Source organism: Cervus canadensis, chromosome 1, assembly GCF_019320065.1.
Source record: "Cervus canadensis isolate Bull #8, Minnesota chromosome 1, ASM1932006v1, whole genome shotgun sequence".
NCBI lineage: Eukaryota > Metazoa > Chordata > Mammalia > Artiodactyla > Cervidae > Cervus > Cervus canadensis.
The window spans coordinates 1672695-1694911 of NC_057386.1; the positions used below are offsets into that span (position 1 = coordinate 1672695).

Below are 22217 nucleotides of genomic sequence, written 5' to 3' on the forward strand. Positions count from 1 at the left end.
GGGCTGCCCCAGTAGAGAAGGATCTGAATGAGGGGTTCTGGCGGGGGGTCGCGCATTTCCGTGTCGGCCGGCAGGTTTCCCTGTGGCTTCCCTGCAGGTTAAATTCTCCCCAGCCCTTGGCCTGAGCACTGTGCGGATTTGCATGTGTTATTTTTCCTTCTGATTTCCCCACGGAGAGGATAACTGGTCTCTTTTCCTCCTCAGCACGAGAAGTGACCTGTGGGGGAGGATGACCTGCTGAGAAATGAATGTGATTTCTGTTCTGGTGGAATTTCTCCCGAGCCCTGTTCTAAGAAGGTGGCGGACTCTGTTTCCTTGTCTTCTCCTTGTTACTCAGTCCCAAGTGGTGTCCCTTTCTTTGCGACCTCAGCCCGCCGGCTCCTCTGTCCATGGGATTCTCCAGGCGAGGATCCTGGAGTGGGTTGCGGTACCTTCCTCCAGGGGATCTTCCCGACCCAGGGATCGAACCTCAGTCTCTTATGTCTCCTGCATTGGCAGGCGGGTTCTTTACCACTACGGCTGCCTGGGAAGCCCCAGCTTTTAAAGGCTCTGGCCAGGAAGTGACATAGCTCATTTCCGCCCACAGGCTGGGCTGGAAGTTGGCCCACGGCCCTCCCCGCTCCCAGCCGCGAGGAGGCTGGGACCCACTCGGGGGCGCGTGGATTCTGGTGCTTCTGCCCCCAGCCTCGGGTGCTTGTTTAGCATCGGAGGCATCACTTTATTTAACATTCTTATACCTGCATTTGTGAAGAGCTTATTACAAATGAATTTTGGGTTTTCCCCCTGCATTGTCTTACTCTAGCTCCCCGAAGTCCTGGGACCAAACGACATTTCTCCAAACTACAGAGGAGGAGATGAAGGTCCGTGTGGGTGAGCGGACGACTCAGTGAAAAGGGAGAGGCTGACAGTTCTGAGCCGAGACCTCTCTGCTCTTCCACGGAGGCCGCGCAGACCGGGAATCTGTGCAAGGAGTACTAAGACTGTTAGGGCTTCCCAGGTGGCGCGCTGGTAAGGAAGCCGCCTGCCAGTGCCGGAGAGATAAGAGTTCTGGGTTCGATCCCTGGGTCGGGAAGATCCCCTGGAGGAGGAAATGGCAGCCCGCTCCAGTATTCTTACCTGGGAAATGCCGTGGACAGAGGAGCCTGGTGGGCTAGTCCATGGGGTTGCAAAGAGTTGGACAGGACTGAGCGCGCGCGCGCGCGCACACACACACACACACACACACACACACACACACGTTGAGACTGTTGATGGAAACTTCTTAAACATCAGGATGGTGGTGGAAACAATGAATCGGCTGATCTGTTTTCTGTTGAGAAAGTAATAACTGTACCAAGATTTCAGTGAGATTTTGCTAACTGGGCTGATTTCCTGACACAAACCCCTTCCTTCCTGGTTGAAATATGATCACTTCCTCCCTCGAAGCGGTGTCGCAATAGACCCTGTGTTTCCACTCGGGCTTCACTGGCCCGGCCCGTCCTGACCTCCCGGAGTCACGGCTCAGGCTTGGGGCACAGTGACAGGTCAGGGCTCGAGCCGGAGGGAACGGAGTGCAGGGGACCAGCGCGGGAAGGGGCGCTCAGAGGCCGGCCCAGGCGGGGGAACCACGAGGACCGCGGTCACGAGAACAGAAATCAGAAGGAAGAGGAGCAGCAACCCCGACTGGGCCAAGAGGCCTGAGTAAACGAAAGGAGATCGCTCACCCTCACTTCGCTCTTAGAGAGGGCCCAGTGCTGCCTGAAGCACTTTGCAGGTTTTACTCATGCTTGTTGCTCAGTCACTCTGTCACTTCCGACTCTTTGTGACCCCATGGACTGCACGCAGCACGCCAGGCCTCCCTGTCCTTCACCAGCTCCCAGAGTTTGCTCAGACTCATGTCCATTGAGCCAGTGATGCCATCCAACATCTCATCCTCTCGTCCCCTTCTCCTCCTGCCCTCAATCTTTCCCAGCATCAGGGTCTTGTCCAGTGAGTCGGCTCTTCGCATCAGATTGTATACTGATCGATACTTCGCATCGCCAAAGTACTGGAGTTTCAGCTTCAGCATCAGTCCTTTTGTCAAGCACTTTCTGAAGCACTTTGCAACTTTTACTCATGGACGCCTCCCAGGAACTCCTTATAAGGTCAGTGTGACTGTTACTACATCCACCCTAAAGAAATGGGACCCGGATGAAGGCAGCACGGGCGAACTCTCCAAGGTCGCCCTGCTGAGAAGCAGCTGACCTGTGATCCAACTCAAGCCTGGAATCGGAATGTGGGCGAGAGATTCTACCAGTAACGCTTTCACCCTCGATTATAAAGACAAAGAAATTACAGTATAACCATACGAAGCAGATCTACGGTGTATAAGGATGGATGAGTTCGGCTCTTTACAAAGCTTTTGCTGCTTACTGACAGCCTCCTCTCTGGAAGGACCGCACAGGCTCTCTGCATCCAGAGCAGAGAGCTGGACGCGGAGCTGCCCTTCCTGCCTCTGGGACCCTGATCGCTGCCCACCAGTGCGCTCAGGTGGCATCTCAGCTTTGTCTCCAGGACCCGACCTGAGACGCGAGGCAAAGTTAGCATCACTGTTGACATCCTGGGTTTGCCTCTGCCTTTGACGTCCGGGTTCCGGTGAGACCCAGCTTGTCTGAGCGGCCATCCTCGTGTGAAGATGGGGATACCAGTGCCTCTCATAGAGAGTGGATCTGAGAGTTAAAGAACCCCAACCGTGGGGTGGGGCCAGCCCTGCACCCACGCAGAATGGCTGTCACCCATTGTCAATGCCACCAGCTCAAGGTTGGAGGGAAAGGTCCCCAGTGAGGCAAGAGCAGCCTGTGAACTGGCTTGATAAACGCTTTGTGAGAAAAAGAGAAGAGGAAAGAATAGGAAAAGGAGGACTCGTGCCAAGTCAGTGAGAAACATCAGCTGATGGCTTTCCCCCAGGTGTGTGTGTGCACACGTGTGTGCATGTGCGTGTGTGTGCACGTGTGTGTACATGTGTGTGTGTGTGCACGTGTGTCTGTGTATGTGGGGCATATGATTTCTGGAGTTGTTTTAGTCACTCAGTCGTGTCAGACTCTTGCAACCCTATAGACTGTAGGCCACCAGGCTCCTCTGTCCATGGCACTCTCCAGGCAGGAATCCTGGAGAGGGTTGCCATTTCCTTCTCCAGGTGATCTTCCTGACCCAGGGATCGAACCCGCGTCTCCTGCACTGCAGGCGGTTCTTCACTGCTGAGCACCAGGGAAGCCCTGTAATTTCTGGGGTAGGCAGACTAATTGCAGATGCCCCGGGTCTGTCAGCAGCAGAGGCTGAGGCAGGCCAGGGCCAGGCTGGAAGCTCCGGGGTTTTTCCCTGGCATCTGGGGAACGCAGATCCTGCTTCCTGCGTCTCGTGCACCTAAGCAGGCATTAAACATTAATCAATATGGTTGGCTGTTGATGGATATCAAATCACCCACACGGAACGCAGAGGGATAACCAACGAGTGCTGCTTTACCTGCTGCTGACTCAGGGTGGCGGGAGCCAGGCCCTCTGCCCCGTGCGTTACCCTGGAGACCTCACTCTGCCCCCAGCACCCACTGGGGTAGGTCTGCGGCCCACGCTATGGAGCAGGAAACTGAGAAAATGAGCCTCGGGTCTCCCAGTGTTTATGTAGCAGAGTCAGGATTTAACCCAGAGCTGCCCAACCACAAAGCCTCTGGGGTTCTCATGTATTCACTCAGTTTTTGTTTTTCAGTCGCTAAGTCGTGACAGACTCTTTGCGACCCCATGGACTGCAGCACTCCAGGCTTCCCTGTCCCTCACCATCCTCCAGAGTTTGCCCAAGTTCATGCCCACTGAGTCGGTGATGCCATCCAACCATCTCATCCTCTGTGGCCCCCTTCTCCTCCTGCCCTCAAGTTTTCCCAGCATCAGGGTCTTTTCCAATGAGTCAGCTCTTCCCATCAGGAGGCCAAAATACTGGAGTTTCAGATTCAGCATCAGTCCTTTCAATGAATATTCAGGGTTGATCTCCTTTAGGACAGACTGGTTGGGTCTCTTTGCATCCCAAGGGACTCTCAAGAGTCTTCTCCAGCACCACAGTTTGAAAGCATCAATTCTTCTTTGTTCCGCCTTCTTCACTCATTTGCAAACACTTATTAGGCACCTGCTGTACACAGGCAGCGTTTTAGACAGTGGGGTCACACGGCCAAGAAGCAAGCAAACATCCAGGCTTCTGCCTGTTTCCCGCGGCAGCCCTAACAAACAACTCAGACTTGGGGGCTTTACGGAAATGTATTCTCGGAGGTCTGTAGCCAAGAGTTTGACATTGCGGTGTTGGCAGGGCTGCGTTCCTTCTGGGAGAACCCACTCTTTGCTTCTTCCAGCTCCGGTGGCTGCTGACGTCCCTTGGCTTATGGCCACGTCCCTCCAGACTCTGCCTTCTTGGTTACAACATCTCCTCCGTTCCTATCTGTGTCTAAGCTCGCTCTGCTTTTCTCTTGCAAGGACACATGCTGTGGGATTCAGGGCCCACCTACTCTAGCCATGTCTCCTCCTGTCAAGACGCTTAAGCACATCTGCAAAGATTTTTTCCAAAGAAGATAACGGTGTTCTGGGGATCGGGATGTGGCTACATCCACTCAGTTCAATACGTCCTTGAAAAGCTGACAATCCCGTGAGGGTGTACCCGAAGCATGCCAGTAAACGAGAAGGCAGTAAGTCGTGACAAAAGCCCCGATGAAAGTCAAGCAGGAGTTGCTGAAGGAGGCCGGGCCTCTCTTTGGGTTGGAGGGACAGGACAGATTCTCCGAGTGGGCAGCTTTGCAGGCTGTCCGGAAGGACAGGAGTGAGCTGACCATCTCCAGTGGTACCCAGGGTTCCAGCCTTGTTCACCTGCTTGTTTATTTACACCTTAAAGAGTAAATAACAGCATGGGGTGTGTTAGGCACAGCACCCACCCCTGCCCAGAGAGTGAGGACGAAGCATTGTCACAGATGCAGATAAAGTGATTTTAAACATCACAAATCACAAGTGGCCTAAACAGAGCGCTAGCTCGGTTCCCGCGAAAAAGAAGGTCTGCAGATCAATTGCTATAAACCCAAGCCCATTGTTTGTGGCCGACCTCCCCTGATCTTTCGACGGATTTACAGCTCATGGCAGAACAGAACGCCACCTCATCCAGTTACGTGGGGTGCACATTTTGCAAAGAGTTTAACCTGGAGGGGCCCCTGGTAAGTTACACTGCTCAAATTCAGCATCCGATGGTCGCTTTATTGATGGCTTTTTAATACCTAAGGTGAGTACTGGCTTATCATCTATTCTGTATTTTTCCAGCCAAACATTGTGCAGTCCCATTCTGCATCACACAGGTTTTACGTGTGGACCTTCCGTTGGCTTGCCCGTCACCGCAGATCCGGAGAACCAGCCGAGGAGGCTCCGGGAGGCCCTGGTCCTCAGGCCCCTGCCTGGACTCCGTGTCTGGCCCCTGTCTGGGCTCCGTGGCTTGAGGCCATGGCTTGAGTTCCCTTGTCAGTCCCGTTTGACTCCGAGACCTTCATAAAGAGCCTTTGTTCCCACATCCACGTTCAGTTAATTAGCAGATCTATTTCCCTGTCCCGAATGAGAACCCTGATGACCACACTCCAGACACCGCCAGGGGTCTCATCCTCAATGCGCTGCTGCTCAAAGCCCATCAGAAGCTCTGGCAGAGGGAGCAAGATCCGCTGTGTAACCCGTAAAGCGCTCTTCTGTGTGAACAGAAAAACAGTCCTTTTTAAAAATGAAAGTAAAATGGCAACGGCACGGCCTTGCTAGGCATCGATGAGACGTGACCTCAGCAGCCTGCATGGGGCTCCCCCTAAACACATGTCCGTGACCTAACCTCCAGGTAGGGCTAGTGGTAAAGAGTCTGCCTGCCAATGCAGGACCCACAGGAGACACAGGTTTGATTCTTGGGTCAGGAAGATCTCCTGGAGGAGGAAATGGCAACCCCCTCCAGTATTCTTGCCTGGAGAAGCCCAAGGACAGAGGAGCTTTCGGGCTACAGTCTATGGGGTCACAAAGAGTCAGACACGACTGAACACTCATACCTATCCTCTCCCTAACCTCTGAAACCAGTGACAGTGACCTTATTTGGAAAATAAGGGCTGGGAGCAGTGTGGACTCTCCCCAGCCAATTCTTTTGGATCTGCTATGACAGAGGTTGTCAGGAGCTGCAGGGATCCGCTGGGGCTGGACTCTGGCAAGAGGTAAGTAAAGTTCTTGAGATGAGACTGTCTTGGATTATCCAGGTGAGTCCTGTGTCCATGACCTGGGTCCTTGTGGGAGAGAGATACAGATAGAATGGAGAGTCATTTGGACTGCAAGGAGGTCAAACCAGTCAACCCCAAAGGAAATCGACCCGGAATATTCATCAGAAGGACTGATTCTGAAGCTGAAGCTCCAATACTTTGGCCACCTGATGTGAAGAGATGACTCACTGGAAAAGACTTTGATGCTGGGAAAGATTGAGAGCAGGAGGAAAAAGGGATGACAGAGGGTGAGATGGTTGGATGGCATCACCGACTCGGTGGACATGAGTTTGACCAAACTCTGGGAGATGGTGAAGGACAGGGAAGCCTGGCGTGCTGCAGTCCACGGGGTCACTGGGGGGATATGCCTGGGTGACTAAACCACAGCAGCCCGAGTTCACAACCTGCGTCCTTAGGAGAGCGACACAGAAGCAGAGACAGACACAGAGGTGGAAGAGGAGGCGAGGTGACAGGGATGCCGGCAGCCACTGAAGCTGGAAGAAGCGCAGAATGGACTCTCCCACAGACCCTCCGGGGAGCCTGCTATCCTGCCCACACCTTGGTTTCAGAACACAGACTCCAGAATTGTGAAAGAATAAGTTTACATTGTTCCAGGCAACCAACAGTGACTTAAACAGGGGCAATTTGCCACGGTAGCCCTGGGAGACGAACACAGTGACTGAATTCCTTTTTTAGACCTTTCTCAGCAAATGCCAAGAGATCCGATGGCTCAATGGGCGTAACACAACTGGGTGTGCGTTTCCTCATATTGTCAAAATTACCTTGAGGCACAGGTTTCCAAAATGCAAACTGAAGCAATCATTCTCAGAACCCAAGAAGCACCTCCAGAAACCCTGGAAGTTCATGAAACACACTTGGAAAGTGCTTGTCCAGTGTTTTCATTTAGAAGAAACCCTGGTTGAAGGTGTGCAGAGCTTGGAAAATAGGGCTGCTGGAGCTTCAAGAACCACAGACTCACCCTCTTCATGTCAAAAAGACGTAAGTGCTTCCCTAGGGATTGACAGAAGGCGTCATGGGTCCCAGTGGAGTTTTGGGAGAAAGAGACATGAGTTCACATCTGCTCCTTCTTTGAGCTCCTATAAAGAGAGCACGGTTGATTTAAGGGAAAGCCCAAATTAATAAAGATTCCTATCCTCTTGCAAGAATTCTAATGGTTGGTGTAAAAGATCTGCACAATAGGAACTTGTTAACAAATGAATTTGCTTTAAAAATGTCTTATGAGGCTTCCCTAACGGCTCAGTGGTAAAGAATCTGCCTGCGAACGCTGGAGACCTGGGCTCTCTCCCTGATCCGGGAAGATCCCACATGCTGCGGAACAACTAAGCCTGTGCCGGGAGCCGCAACTAGGGAAGCCCTCGCACCACCGCGCCAGTGCTCCGCGGCAACAAGAGAGGCCCCCGCAACAAAAGCCACCGCGAGGAGAAGCCCGCACGCTGCAACTAGGGAGGAGCTCCCGTTCGCCACAGCTAGAGAGAAGCCAGCAGCAACAGACACGCACGGCCAAAAATAAACAAAAATTTAAAAGGTCTTACTGAAACCCCAGAACAGTGGCTATCAGAGTCAGAAACTGCAGCAGGCACAAGTTGAGAAAATTTCTAGCATCACGCTGGTCACAGAAGTTCTTCCAGGTCACTTGAGGTCTGGGCAGCCAGCCTGGTTTGGGGGAACTGTTCTTCCCACACTGAGCCACGTGGCTCGAATGGAGCGTCAATAGTTTCCAATGGCTCCGCCTCCCCAGAGCCAGTGATTGGTTGAAGTGCCTGCATCCTCCTCAGAACTGGACCAATCAGAACTCTCTAGAGCCTGGCTGTATACCCGGTCTGGCCAACCAGCGACTTTGCCCAGGATCTTTCTTTGTGGAAATCTGAGAAGCCCTTTTCTCTCTCTGGTCGCAGGGCTCTTGGGGCTCGGAAACTGCAGAGGGCATTACGGCACGCAGAAGGACTAGGCGACAGAGAGTAGAGAGGGCTGAGGTCCCTGAGCTTTGGTTACTTGATTCTCCAAGTTTTAACTGGGTTTCTGTCGCTTAACATCAAAGTATCCTAAAGAGAGTAGGCAGCACTTTGCAAATATCATGTACTATTTTCTAAGAAAATACACGTAGCCACAGAATGCAAAGTATGTGTAAAATGTAAGGGAAACGTAGACCTCATCAGTTGAGCTGGGTAGGATCCAATGATCCCGGTTTAAAAAACAACGCTGCAATGAAATGGTGGTGAATCGGGGCTTGACTTGATGATGGAATTGTAGCTGGTCAGTCTGACTTCCTCCAGAATCTCTCTGAGTGCCCCGAGGAGCACAGGAGGCAGAAATAAGCCGCTGCTGGTGGAGCAGGACTCCTAACTCAGCGTTAAAACAAAAAACAAAACACAGGCCGGGCCGTGAGTGCAGATAAATACACTTTCCGCACAAAGTCACTCTCAGCCACTGAGGAAGATGAACCAGAGCTAGAGGAATTCCAGTCATCCTGCTGTAGAGCGCAGGGCACTCTGCTCAAGTTCTGGGCCGCCTGGACGCAAGGGGCGTTTGGGGAGAGTGGGTACATGTGTATGTGCGGCTGAGTCCCTTTGCTCCACCTGAAACCATCACAACATTGTCAATCGGCTACACTCCAGTATAAAATAAAGACTCCACTTACGTGGATGAAACTCGGATGACACTCGGTCCCCCCACACAGACTCTGCTGTGGTGAGCATCACGAAAAATGAGCTTGCCCACGACCCATGCGCGTGACCCAGGTAGAGACAGCTGAAGGCCAGGGTGCCACCTGAGAGCTAGACTCGGCTTCCTGGGGCGGAACAGCTTTGCTTTTTCTTCTTCCAGCAGAACGCTTTTCTCACCCACCCGCCTCTCCCAAGTTTTCTAAAGCTCCGTCTCCTCCCAGGCCGTCTCATTTCCGTCGCCCAGCTCTTCGTTCACCTGCCCCCGTGCCAGCAGCTCCTTCGGTTTCTCTCTGCTCTCCACATTTCGCTGAATTTTCTTACAGGCTCTTGGCTTCTTAGCAATCACAGTCCTCCACCATTTTCTATCCCCTGTGGCTGTCCAAATCTATCGGGTTTGTTACGAGAGAATCCAATAAAATAGGTCCTTCTCTGGGTCTTAGCTTCGCCTCTTGCTCAAGACGAAAGACGCTGGCGGGATCCAGGTCTTGATTTCCAAGGTCAGCCTCCAGGGACCCGCACTCCCAGACCCCGGCATCGCCAAGGCGCTCAGACTCAGGGTTGTGTTGATTTCGCATTTCCACCGTAGGGCATCCTGCCAAGTGACAGGCCATAAAAAGAACTAGGCCTTTTTTCCATACTGCGGTCTTCGTTAGGCCTGTGTGTGTGCCTGCCTATAATAACAAGTACTCAGATGCTCTCACTCCTAGAACTTCTGCTCCGTCCAGGCTGCAGCTGTTTGGAATGGCATCCCCCCTCGGCTCTGAGCCACGCGAAAGCCGACTTCAGTAGAACCCTCTGGTCCTCAGCAGTGTCTGCTTTAACAGATGATCACTGGGAAGACACAGGTCAGCGCCTACGGAGGGGCGAGCAGGGAGTGCTTTTGGCTAAGTCAGGGTCTCTCTGTGGCTCCCGCTTTTTTAAATGCATGACTTCTTGGCTGCTCTTTCCTCAGAAAATGCAGGAAGCTGAGGAAATTCTCTCTTCTTGGCAAACGGCACCTTCTCAACTTTCTTCCAGGGCTTTTAAAAAAAAAAAAGTTGGAAGTTGATTTTATTTACGCTACTGCGATAGAGAGAGCACCCCAGGTCTAAATGCCAGGATGTCTCAGTAGGAGGGTTTCGCCTGAGAGTTTCAAAGGAGGAGGAGGAGGCAGGTTATAGGTGGGATGACTTGTTTTTGTTCAAGATTGTTTTCGTTCAAGGCTTTCATCCCCCACAGGGGCTAAGAGGATGTTGAGTAACAGCCCCCAAGTCCTGAGGTCTTCTGTTCCCAATTATTTGTTCCACAGATATTCACTCTGGCTCTCCCGTAGGGGAAACCATGGAACAGATGTATTCGTGCGACCACGTGCAGGCTGGGGGCTTCTCATGCCAGGAGCGAGTGGCCATTCACGCTCACGTGACAGCTGCCGTGAAGCTGCAGAGTCATGAACATTCCCGTGATGCTGTAGGGGAGGATGTGTCCCGTCGGGGAGGGACCAGCGTGGGGGGAGGTGGTCGGAAAAGCCTTTCCCAGGGAGGAGAGGAGGACCTGGAGGCTTCCCAGGATGCAGAGGGCTAGAGCTGACGGTGAGACCGTGTGGATCCTGGCCCATCGGAAGTTTGCCAGCCGCCTGACATAAGAAGGCGACCGGCAACCACCTTGCGTTCCCCAGTTTCCTCCAGAAAACAAAGTCAGCAGCAGCGCCACCTTTGTTTTCTCTGCCAAGGAGCAAATTACCACCACCCTGGTGGCCTTAAGCAACACCCACTGATCCGCTCTCTGAGCTGCGGGTCCGGGTTCCAGCTCAGCGTGACTGAGTTCCCAGCGCAGGCTTCACGAGGCTCAGGTCAAGTCGTCCGCCAGGCTGAGGGCTCATCCGGAGATCCGGCAGAAGCTCTGCTGCCATGTTTGTTCCTGTTGTTGGAAGAATTCATCTCCTTGTGGTTGTGCAACCGAGGGCCTTGTTTCCTGGCTGGCTGTCAGCTGGGGCCCAGGTTAGGTCCTGAAGGTTACTGTCTCTCTTGCCACAGCCCCCCCGCCCCATCTGCAAGTCAGCAGAGGCACTTCCAGCCCTTATTCGACTTCCTCTTCTTTGATTAGCTAGAGAAAACTCTCTGCCTTCAAAGGGCTCACGTGATCAGGTCCAACATAGCCAGGTCAACATTGTCAGCATTCACTGGATTATAGAGAAAGCAAGGGAGTTCCAGAAAAACATCTACTGCTGCTTCACTGACTACGCTAAAGCCTTTGTGTGGATCCCAACAAACTGTGGGAAATTCTTCAAGAGATGGGAATACCAGACCACCTGACCTGCCTCCTAAGAAATCTGTATGCGGGTCAAGAAGTAAGAGTTAGAACCAGACATGGAACAACAGACTGGTTCCAAATTGGGAAAAGAGTACGTCAAGGCTGTATATTGTCACCCTGCTTATTTAACTAATATGCAGAGTACACCATGCGAAATGCCAGGCTGGATGAAGCAGAAGCTGGAATCAAGATTGCTGGGAGAAATATCAATAACCTCAGATATGCAGATGATACCACCCTTATGGCAGAAAGCAAAGAGGAACTAAAGAGCCTCTTGATGAGGGTGAAAGAAGAGAGTGAAAAAGCTGACTTAAAACTCAAGATTCAAAACACTAAGGTCATGGCATCCAGTCCCATCACTTCATGGCAAATAGACGGGGGAAAAGTGGAAACAGTGACAGGTTTTATTTTCTTGGGATCCAAAATCACTGTGGACGGTGACTGCAGCCACGAAATTAAAAGACGCTTGCTCCTTGGAAGGCAAGTTGTGACAAACCTAGACAGTGTATTAAAAAGCAAAGATATCCTTTGCCCACAAAAGTCTGTATAGTCATGCATGGATGTGAGTTGGACCATAAAGAAGGCTGAGAGCTGAAGAACTGATGCTTCTGAACTGTGGTGTTGAAGAAGACCCTTGAGAGCCCCTTGGACTGCAAGGAGATCCAACCAGTCCATCCTAAAGGAAATCAGTCCTGAATATTCACTGGAAGGACTGATGCTGAAGCCGAAACTCCAATACTTTGGCCACCTGATGCGAACAGCTGTCTCATGAAAAAGACCCCAAGCTGGGAAAGATTAAAGGCAGGAGGAGAAGGGGACGACAGAGGATGAGATGGTTGGATGGCATCACTGACTCAGTGGACCTGAATTTGAGCAAACTCTGGAAATGGTGAAGGTCAGGGGAGCCTGGCATGCAGCCATCCATGGGGTCTTGAAGAGACGGATATGATGTAGCAACTGAACAATAACAACAACAAATACCTGGGTAATCTCCCTATCCCAAGGTGACCCTCTCTGGGAGAGAGGTTTAGTTACACCTGTAAACTCCCTTTCCTGCAGGGCCTGGTTGCACTGGATTGAATGAGGAGGCATGTGGACAGCAGGGCCCGGCCTCTAGGGACACGTCTCGGAATCATGCACCTTCTTTCTGAGAAACTGTGAGGCCTGAGTTAGCAGGTGTATGTCAAGTACCACGCCTGTCTTGGGCGGGATTTGCATGCAGAGAACCGGCCAGCCCATCTCGCAGATGGTTGAGGACTTGCCTGGGGTAAAGGAGGTCGGGTGGCAGGTGTTGGGACCAATGGAGCAGTTCATGAGCACCTCCCGGTTCCCGGCCAACGGGCTTCATTCTGATGTCACCGGAGGCAGGAGGTGCGGGTCTTCCTTGCGTGGTACCCTCCCCAGTTTGGGTCCTTGCTGCGCTGACTGCAGTGAGGACTGGGCTTTGGGATGAGGGAACAGGAAGCTGGCCTAGCCCTCTCTGAAACCATCTGCTTGGAGCTCTTGGCTCTGACAAGAACGGGGAGGTTTCCTCTGGCTGCAAGTCCAGGAACTCAGAAACCACTGAAGTCATAGCTTTTCCCCAACCAGCCCAGCAAGGCTTTAATTGGGAGATTAGAGAAATGGATGTCCGGACTCCCACCCCCTCTGCTAACCACACGCGGGTTGGGGCCGAGGGCCCTTTTCAGGCCCGTTCTCAGCCTGGCATCACTGGCGGAAGAACCAGCAGGGGGCCCTGGCCTCGCTGACTCTGGGCGAAAGGCAGACCGCAGCGTCTCTGAGCTGGGCCCTGGGCTTCTAGCCAAAGCTCTGTAGGGGAGCCGCCCGTTCCCAATAATCCTGCTCTCCAAGTGATCTGGGTGAGTGTGAGATCAGTAGGAAGAAGCAAAAAGGAAGAGGTGAGGAGAGACTTTACTTTTCCTTCCCCAGATGCCACGGTGGGAAGCAGCTTTCCCTCTGCCGATTCTGAGACCAGAGCGTTCTTGTGCCTGGCTGAATTCTTTCTCATCTCGTCCGGCTCTCTACCTGCTCTCCTACCACTGCTTTGGCTTCTGGAGTTTCTCAAAGCTTCTCCCAGAAACACTGGAGCCAGTTTACTCCCCTTGAACCCCTGTCATTTTCGTAGAGCTGCAGCGTCTCTTTGCTGTGATTTTCAAAGAGAGTCTTGGGCCAGACTTTCTTCAGTGAGAGCAAGTACTCGGGAGGAGGGAGACGGGGCATCTGATGAGGGGAGAGCACAGATACACATACACGGCTTGAGAAACACTGAATCGGGAATTACAGGAAAACAGAACCTTCTTGATCCTGGAGGAGGAGGTCCAGAGAGAAAAGCAGAGAGAAGAGAATTTGGGTCTGTGTCGTAGCTGCTGGAGTTTTTACACCAGGGAGGCATGACCCCATTTGACCTTGACTGAAAGAACCAGAGGGTTTAAGAGGAACCGACCAAAGATATGTGGGCGCAGGGCCAAGCCGAGCTGACCGGCTGTGACAAGTCAAAGGACAGCTGTGGTCTGGCTCGGGCAGCTTCTGGGAGGGGATGAAACCCGGAGCTTAGCCTCTAAGTTGTGAGGGTAGTGGCACCGTGACCCTGGGCTCCAGGTATGCGCTGCCCTCCATCACCGCTTTGACAGGAAAAGGCTTCAGCTAGCTTGTTGGTTTAAGGCCTGAAATAGCGACGACCCCATTTCCCTGGCTCCCCGTGCCCCCGCCCCGGCTCCTGGTGCCCCCTGCGTCCTCACACCTGTCGAGGGCTGGTGCTGGACCACTTGTGGGGATCAGCGGCCGACGATGCGACAGGAACATTTTCCCCGATTACTTTATTAACTTGGATTGTGCCTCACTGTGGTGTTGGAGAAGACTCTTGGGAGTCCCTTGGACTGCAAGGAGATCCAACCAGTCCATCCTAAAGGAGATCAGTCCTGGGTATTCGTTGGAAGGACTGATGCTGAAGCTGAAACTCCAATACTTTGGGCATCTCATGAGAAGAGTTGACTCATTTGAAATGACCCTGATGCTGGGAAAGATTGAGGTCAGGAGAAGGGGACGACAGAGGATGAGATGGTTGGATGGCATCACCGACTCAATGGACATGGGTTTGGGTGGACTCTGGGAGTTGGTGATGGACAGGGAGGCCTGGCGTGCTGTGGTTCATGGGGTTGCAAAGAGTTGGACACGGCTGAGCGACTGAACTGAACTGAACTGTGCGTCACTTAGCTAAATTTTGAGGGGGAAAAAGAGGAAGGGAAGGAAGGACGGCAGTTAAGGAGGCCTGCAGGAGGCTTCGGGTCAGCACGGGGATCGCCCACTTGACCCACGAGGTGCCTTTCGCATCGTTTCAACTTAACTAGATACTGACATCCCATGAACGAATATTGATCGAGGACCTGAAATATGCAAAACAGTGTGTAAGCTCCATCTTCCACTGAAATAAAAAAGGGATGTGCTGGGAGGCGGTGGGTAACTCTGGTCACAAGCCCAAGTTATAGGAATGTACTTCTGACTTCATGCATTACTTGCTAGGGTGGTGGTTAGGAAGGATCAGTCAGGCAGACCAGCGGGCTCATCGGAGCACGTGGGAGGGAGGCTGATTTGGCTGCTGCACTTCTCCAGGTGAGGCAGGTGGTTTGCTGCTGAAGTTATTTTGGAAAGCAGTTCACGTTAAGTAATTATTGGCATGATGGCACCCACATATGTGTGCAAAGCCCTGGGTTTTTAATCCTGGCTGGATAGCGGCTGCAGACAAGGGTGGGGGCGCAGGCTTGTACGTGCAAGAGAGAAGCAATCGGCGTGGTCTCTCCCTGCTTCTCTCCTCTGCTGTTCGTTCTCGCCGGCGGCACTGGAGCCCGCAGCTCTCGCTGGCCCTGGGCATTGCAGCAGATGCTTTCACGAATGCTCACGTCGATGGGGCCCCGACTCACTTAAGGTGACGGGTGACTGCCTCTCAGAACAGAACCCTGAGTGCGGTGCAGATGCACCCTGGCTGGGGAGTCTTCCACATTCCATTTATGATTACTATTTTTTTTTTGTTAAAAATTCTTCTACACCATGTTTTATTTAATTAATTAATTTATTTTTTTGGCCACGCTGTGTGGCATGTGGGATCTTAGCTCCCTGATCGAGGATTGAACCTGGGCCCCCTGCATTGGAAGCTCAGAGTCTTAACCACTGGACCACCAGGGAAGTCCCCCACATTGCATTTCTAGCCTGATGAAGTGCTAATTATTCAGTTGTGTCTGACTCTTTGCGACCCCATGGACTGTAGCCTGCCAGGCTCCTCTGTCCATGGGATTCTCCAGACCAGTATACTGGAGTGGGTTGCTGTTCCCTTCTCCAGGGGATCTTCCTGACGCAGGGATCGAACGAGGGTCTCTGCATTGCAGGTGGATTCATTACCAGCTGAGCCACCAGGGAAGCCCTGATCACACCACCGAAGCCGGAATCTGCTTATGAACATCCCTGCCTGGACGCTTGCCATGCACCCTGGGTGAAGCTTCTCTGCCTTTAGGGTCCAGTTTCAGCACTTGCAGGAATAGCTCCCCCTCCTGTTACAGCCCACAAACCTCTTCTGAGATCTCATGGATTAACAGGAAGTAATGGGCTTCCCTGGTAGCTCAGCTGGTAAAGAATCTGCCTGCAATGCAGGAGATCCCAGTTCGATTCCTGGGTTGGGAAGATCCCTTGGAGAAAGGATAGGCTACCCCCTGCAGTATTCTGGCCTGGAGAATTCCATGGACTCTACAGTCACAAAGAGTCGGACACGACTGAGCGACTTTCACTTCACTAATGAGTCAATATCACAACTGTCACATTCAACCGACCACACAAACCCATCCTGTTACCTGCGTGTACAGTAAGGGCCCAGCCCCCACCCACCCACGGTTAAACGGCCAAGATCATTCCTCAGCAGTAAACGAGGCTTTCTGACACGTAATGACACAGAAGGCAAGCTCAAAATCATCTGTAGGACAGATTGGTGAGAAAGTCTTGCTTTTCTGCCAAAATACCCCTCCGACTCTCCTTAAGGACCAGAGTAACATACAGAATTTAAGGCCACAGCCGTGTGAATAAGTGGATACTGATCAACAGTGACACAGCGATGTCTCCCGCGTATCCCCTCAAATCCTCAACTGACGTGTCGATCATTTTCCTCCTTCACCGATCCTCACAGGTTGATGAAATAAAGGTAATATCGAAATAAAGGTTGATGAAATAAAGGTAATATTGAAAATGACAGTGTCTGAGAAGCAATCTCAAACTGCCTTTTTATTGCATTCAATTAGCAAGAGACTTGGGAACCACTTTCTAATATAAAATTATCAGCCATAGAGTTGCAATTGAAACGCACCGTAGCGACTTCAGCCGATAACTCTCATTTTTTCCTCTTTTTACTTTCCAAAGGCCCCCTGCACCCCAGGCCACTCTCAGCGCTATAGAACAATGAGCAAACAGTTTTAACTTGGACAAGCACTGACTTTCCAGAGACTTATGTTTGCCCATCCTCTGGGGGGACCATAAAACCAGCGAGGAGGGCTCGTTTGGAAATCTCTTGTATTGAGAAAAGTGATGAATGTGTCCAAAAGTGAGCTGAGTTATCCTCAGACGAGTCCGTATTCAACCAGAGTCCTAACTCCTCTGAGGCCTCTGTCATCAGCTGGGGGTCTCAGAACTGGCCATCCCAGCTTCTCCAACACCCTCCTTCCCCACCCCTTCACACACACACAAAAATCCTTCTTGATATTATCCTACATATGTTTGGCATTTCCCCCTCTATATTTAGCCTTGAATGTAAAAAATTCCCAGGTATTCTATGAAAGCATGGAGCCTCAGCTCTAAGTTAGCCAAACCCCCACAAAAATAAAACTGCTTGCAGGTTATAACACTCAGGAGAAAGGGGCAAGCCACGCTTTAAACTGAACAGAGTGGCGACCACTTGGGGAAACTGACTTTCTGGCCTACTGACCTCTCCTGATCTCTGACCCTGGGCGGGGGAATAAACAAGAGGGGAGAGCGGGGTTTCGGGGAGAAGCCCTGGTTTCTGGAAGGGGCCCAGGTCTAGAGCTAAGTGCTGGGTGCGGAGAAGCGCTCGAGTTGCTCTGTTTGGAAACCTCATTCTGGAAAACCGAGATCCCACAGCGGCTTTCCACATCAGGAGCGGAAGAAAGAGCGAGGAGATGGCTCAGGGGAAGGGGCCCGGGGTGAACCCCGGGGACTCAGGGGGCGGGTCTGGGAGCATCTCCGGGCACACTACTGCCTGCAAACTTCTCCTCGCCCCGAGGTGGGCGCGGGCGCAGCGCCGGGCGCGCGGCGCGGCCGGGCGCCGGGCGGGGCTCACCTGTTCCAGCGGGCCACCTTCCTCCGGTAGTAGCGCAGCGCCTCCGGGCCGGCCAAGAGCGAGTCTTCGGGCCCCAGGAGCGGCGGCTCCTCCGGCTGGTTGTATAGCGGGTGCGCGAAGAGGGCCTGCAGCTTGGAGCCGGGGTCGCCGCCGCCGCCCGGCTCGACCCGCCGCGGGGCCGAGGGGGCCGGGGCGGGCGCCGGGGAGGCGGCGCGGCGGGCGCACGGGCAGCCGAGCGGGCGCTCCCGGGGCTGCAGGCGGCGCCGCACGCGGGGCCCGAGGTGGAAGTAGAGATCGGCGGCCAGCAGCGCGCCCAGCAGCAGCAGGGTCAGCAGGCGGTCCCGGCGCAGCCCGGGCATGGCCCCGCCGGGTGCGCGCGGAGGCGCCCGAGTCCCGGGGTCGGACGCGCCGCGCGTGCGGAGCCCCCTCCGAGGGGGTCGCCCTTGAACTCGCGGCCGGGGCGCAGAGCGCGCGGCCGGGGGCGGCGGTCCCTTTCCGCGCCCTGTGGCCCCCGGGGGCCGGTGTCCCTGGGTCCCTGCTTCTCACACCCCCTGCGCCCCGGGAGCCGCGGCAGGTGGAGGATCGGGGCTCCGGGGCGCGGGGACCGGCGGTGCTCGCCTCCTGGCGGCGGCGGCGGCGGAGGGCGGCCGCGGAGCGCGGGGCGTCTCTCCGGAGGATGCGGTCGCTCCGGCTCCTCCGGCGGGCGGCGGGGACGCCCGTGCCCCCGGCTCCTCGGGCCGAGCTGGTGTGCGCGCCCGGCCCCCGGGGGAGGGGTGACGCCGCCGCCCCCGCCCACTGCCGCTGGCACCTGCCCCCGGCGCCGCCCGCCCGCCGACTCCGGGCCCTCTTCCGGCCCTGCCCGGCCACCTGGTCGCCCGGCCGCCGCGCGCCGGCCTCTCGCCCGGGACGCGCGCGGGTCCCGCTCGGGACTCAGCCAGGCACTCGAGGGGGCTCCGAAGCTGCGCGCGAGACCTTGGATTTTCGTATTTATTTCCTAGAAAGAAGACAGCTCCCTGAAAGCCTTTCCCCTTAAGATCTGCCAGGTGTGTGCGTGTGTGTGTGTGTGTGCGCGCATGTGTGCGCGTGTGTGGCCCTTTCGCTCTCTGCGTCTTCCCGCAGAGCCCCGTCCAGATCCGGAAGGACCGCGTGTCCGGCGCTTGGCGAGTAGTAGGCGCTCAAGGGACAGCCGCGCTCAGCTAGGGAAAAAGTTTGACCTTTGAAAAGAAGGCGCCGGTTCTACCTAGAATCTTGCCGACTTCCTGTCTGGATGGAGCGCGGTTCCCGGCGTGCCCGCGTCTACCGAGGGGGAATGTGTCCTCCCGCGAAGGAGCGGGCCCTGCCGCTGACCCCACTCCGAACTTCGTGCTCAGCTGGGTGCGAAAGCGGGTCCGCCCAAATGAATCACTGAAGGACTGTGTTAGGCTTTCCCCTGGTATCCTGTGAGGTCATTCACACCCCTTCCCACCCCGTTTTTCCTTTGAGGAAGAAGGAGGGCGAGGTGGTTGCCCGGCCCTGAACTCCTGGCTCCTCCGTTTAATGAGCTGGTGGGATGGAGACGTGCTGGTCTGAAGGCGGAGGCAGCATCCCACACCTCGACCCCTTCCTGGGTATGAAGAGGCATCTTTGCCAGGAGCTGCCCGCCCAGGCATAGAATGTCCCCCTTCTGTGAACTTGGCTCTTTAACCCTCTCCTGCCCTCCTGGACTCAGCCGCAGTTGGGCTTGTGGGTTCAGACTCGATTTCCTCCCCCTGTGGCTTGGTGGGAGATCCCTGTGGCCTCTGCCAGCCCCATCATCTGTAAATGAACCTAATAATAGAGCTTACCCCATAGGGTTGGGCTTCCCTGGTGGCTCAGGCCATAAAAAATCAGCCTGCAACGCAGGAGACTGGGGTAAGGTCCCTGGGTGGGGAAGATCCCCTGGGGAAGGAAATGGCAACCCACTCCAGTATTCTTGCCTGGAGAGTCCCATGAACAGAGGAGCCTGGCAGGATGTAGTCCAGGGGGTCGCAAAGACCCCCTTAGTTGGACACAACTAAGTGACGAACACACACACACACGCACACCCCATAGGGTTACTGTGTGGCTTAAGGTGACTCAGCTGGTAAAGAATCTGCCTGCAATTCGAGAGACCTGGGTTCGATCCCTGGGTTGGGAAGATTCCCTGGAGAAGGGAAAGGCTACCCACTCCAGTATTCTGGCCTGGAGAATCCCATGGACTGTATAGTCCACGGGATCGCAAAGAGTCGGACACGACTGAGCGGCTTTCACTTTCATTAAGGGACTTTAAGTAGATAACCGGCTTTGAACAGCCCCCAGCACGTGGTGAGTGTGAGCGGTGTGTTTGCCAGAAATACAATTGCTTCTTGGTTCCTGTCATACACTGGGGAAGGTTGAAGACTGTTCATGAGAGGCACGAAGGCAGGAAGGTACTGAGAAGGAAGACGCCATTAAAGGACCGTGGTCAGCAATGCCACTGGTGGCCTACAGTGCCGCGTCCATGCGAGGGGTGCCCGGATGATCCCATCGCCAGCCGCTCTGCTCAGCTGAGGATGCTGGCTGGATTTGGGGGGTTTTGGAACCACCTTCTTTTTTGCAATCAAATTTGAGCAGGTCTCCAGTTTCTAAGACGCTTCGGATGTGTCTAACTAGGCCTCCCGGCGAGGGATGAAGGAGTCGGGCACCCGTCGGCGTTGCATTGGTAACAACGAGGAGGAAGCGTGGTTTGCGTTTCCGGGCCAGCAAGGGTGTGGGCGCAGAGCCATCACGAATCTTATGACTTCCCTTCTTCCACACCCGTTTTGTCTGAGCTCCATTCAGGAAGCAATATTCCTAACTCGAGTAGAAACTGTCTAAACACGTTTTCCGCTGCTGCATAAAGGTCAAGAGCAGACTGCCTGTGGAAGTCAGATATTAAGTGTGGCAGAGGCTGTGGGCCGAGAGAAGTCCCGGGCGGGATGGGGCAGTGGGTCTCACCGTCCTCAGGCTCTGCCCAAGTCGCTCCTTCTCCCTCCTGGAAATACGCGTTCCCTCTGCTCCTGCTCCGGCTCTCCGCGTCTCGGCCCGGGCTTCCTCGCCAGCCTCACCTGTGGCCCCTCACTTCACACCCGTGTGTCTCCAGCCGCCGTGCGCAGGGACCCGTGGTCTTTCTACCACCACTGCCTGGCGGGGTTTCTCCAACAGCCTCTGTTGATAAAGCCCCACATGCTGCCAACTGGTGGGGGAGAAACGTGTACAGGGTCCGGCTCTGGTTTCACAAAGCTCTGGTTTCACGGTGGGGGAAGAGGAATAGATTTGGAACGGAGATAAGAAATTGACAATTGGCACAGACTCTGGCCTCTACATTCCATTTTAAAAAATTTAAGGAAATCATCAAAGGTGCACATGAGTATTTAGATAGAGAATGGTCATTGCTATATAGGTAAGAAAAAAGGAAATAAACTCAGTGTTCCAAAATTGAGAACTGGTTAAGCAAAATGATGGTTCATCTATAAGATGAAGCTCTATTTTTATTCATTTTTAAATAATTTTATTTATTTTTTGATAATTTTATTTATTTCTGGCTGTGCTGGGCCTTTGTTGCTATGCAGGCTTTTCTCTGGTTGTAGCAAGCGGGGCTGCCCTCTCCTGCCGTACACGGGCTTCTCACCGTGTGGACGTCTCCTGTTGAGGAGCTCTGGCTCCAGGGCTTCAGCAGCTGAGGCTCCCAGGCCCTAGAGCACGGGCTCAAGTAGTTGCCGCGCTCAGACTTCGTTGCTCCACAGTATATGGGATCTTCCGGGATCAGGAATTGAACCCGTGTCTCCTGCCTCACCAGGCAGAATCGTTACCACTGAGCCGTCAGGGAAGCTCCTCTATTTATTTATTTTCATGAAAATGTGTTTATGTTGTTAGGTAAAAAGATGTAATAATTGCAACTTATACATTATTATCCACTAAAAAAATATTTTTGCATGTATTTGTATGTAGAAGTAGAAAAAGACTGAAAGGTTTGGTGTCTTGAAGACAATTCCTTGGTATAAGATCCAGCTCACAGTTCTTGTTCTGTAAGTCTTTATTGAACAGACTTGTGGCCTGCACAGCCCTCACTGCCTAGATCCCGGAATCAAGGCTGGAACCTCCCTGTATCACTTTCTTTCAGGGCAGACCTCCTCCTTTTCCTCTTCATTCTCAGGCTATGATTCATTGATAAGTTCCTAGGAAGATGTTGCTCCATTAAAATAAGAAGGTCTGTGACGTCAAAAGATCCAGGGATGAAAGGCATTTTAAAAGGCTGGCATCTTTTATTTAGAGAGGCGATCTTTCCAAAAGGAAAGAAAGGAAAACATGGTAGCTAGGGGATAATTATCTTTTAATTTTTCTTAAGGCTATGGTTATATTTCCAGCCTCATTTGGAGATTAATCTCTTTTTGTTTTAAAGCTTAAAGTTTAAAGCTAGACTAAAACATGAATACATATTGAGTGCAATACTCAAAATTCTAGATGGCTTCTGGGTGGTAGATTTTTTAAAAATTAGGTTCATTGAAAAATAATAATCACCTATTAATCAAGAGTAAAGGAGAGCATTCATTGTGATCTTCAAAAATCATTGCTAATTTCAGGTTGACACATTAGCAGTGATGTTAAGATGTCAGTTAAAATGTTATGAATGAAAGATGAT

General features: G+C 53.2%; 1 protein-coding gene across 3 annotated transcripts in view; it reads right to left on the reverse strand.

The window, feature by feature from the left end:
- Positions 1–18058, reverse strand: part of FAM20A (FAM20A golgi associated secretory pathway pseudokinase) — a 38703-nt gene extending 20645 nt beyond the window's left edge. The window contains exons 1-2 of one of the 3 annotated variants that reach the window (XM_043447104.1): positions 7810–7966; positions 7236–7353 (exon numbers count right to left, since the gene is read on the reverse strand). Coding sequence is in view for 1 of the 3 variants with exons in the window: in XM_043447028.1 (XP_043302963.1) it covers positions 17561–17919 (359 nt within the window). In the remaining 2 variants the exon portion in view is untranslated. Of the gene's footprint in view, positions 1–7235; positions 7354–7809; positions 7967–17560 lie in introns of those variants that run through there. The other 2 variants (XM_043447028.1, XM_043447166.1) reach the window with 2 other exon arrangements.
- Positions 18059–22217: the final 4159 nt, after the last annotated feature.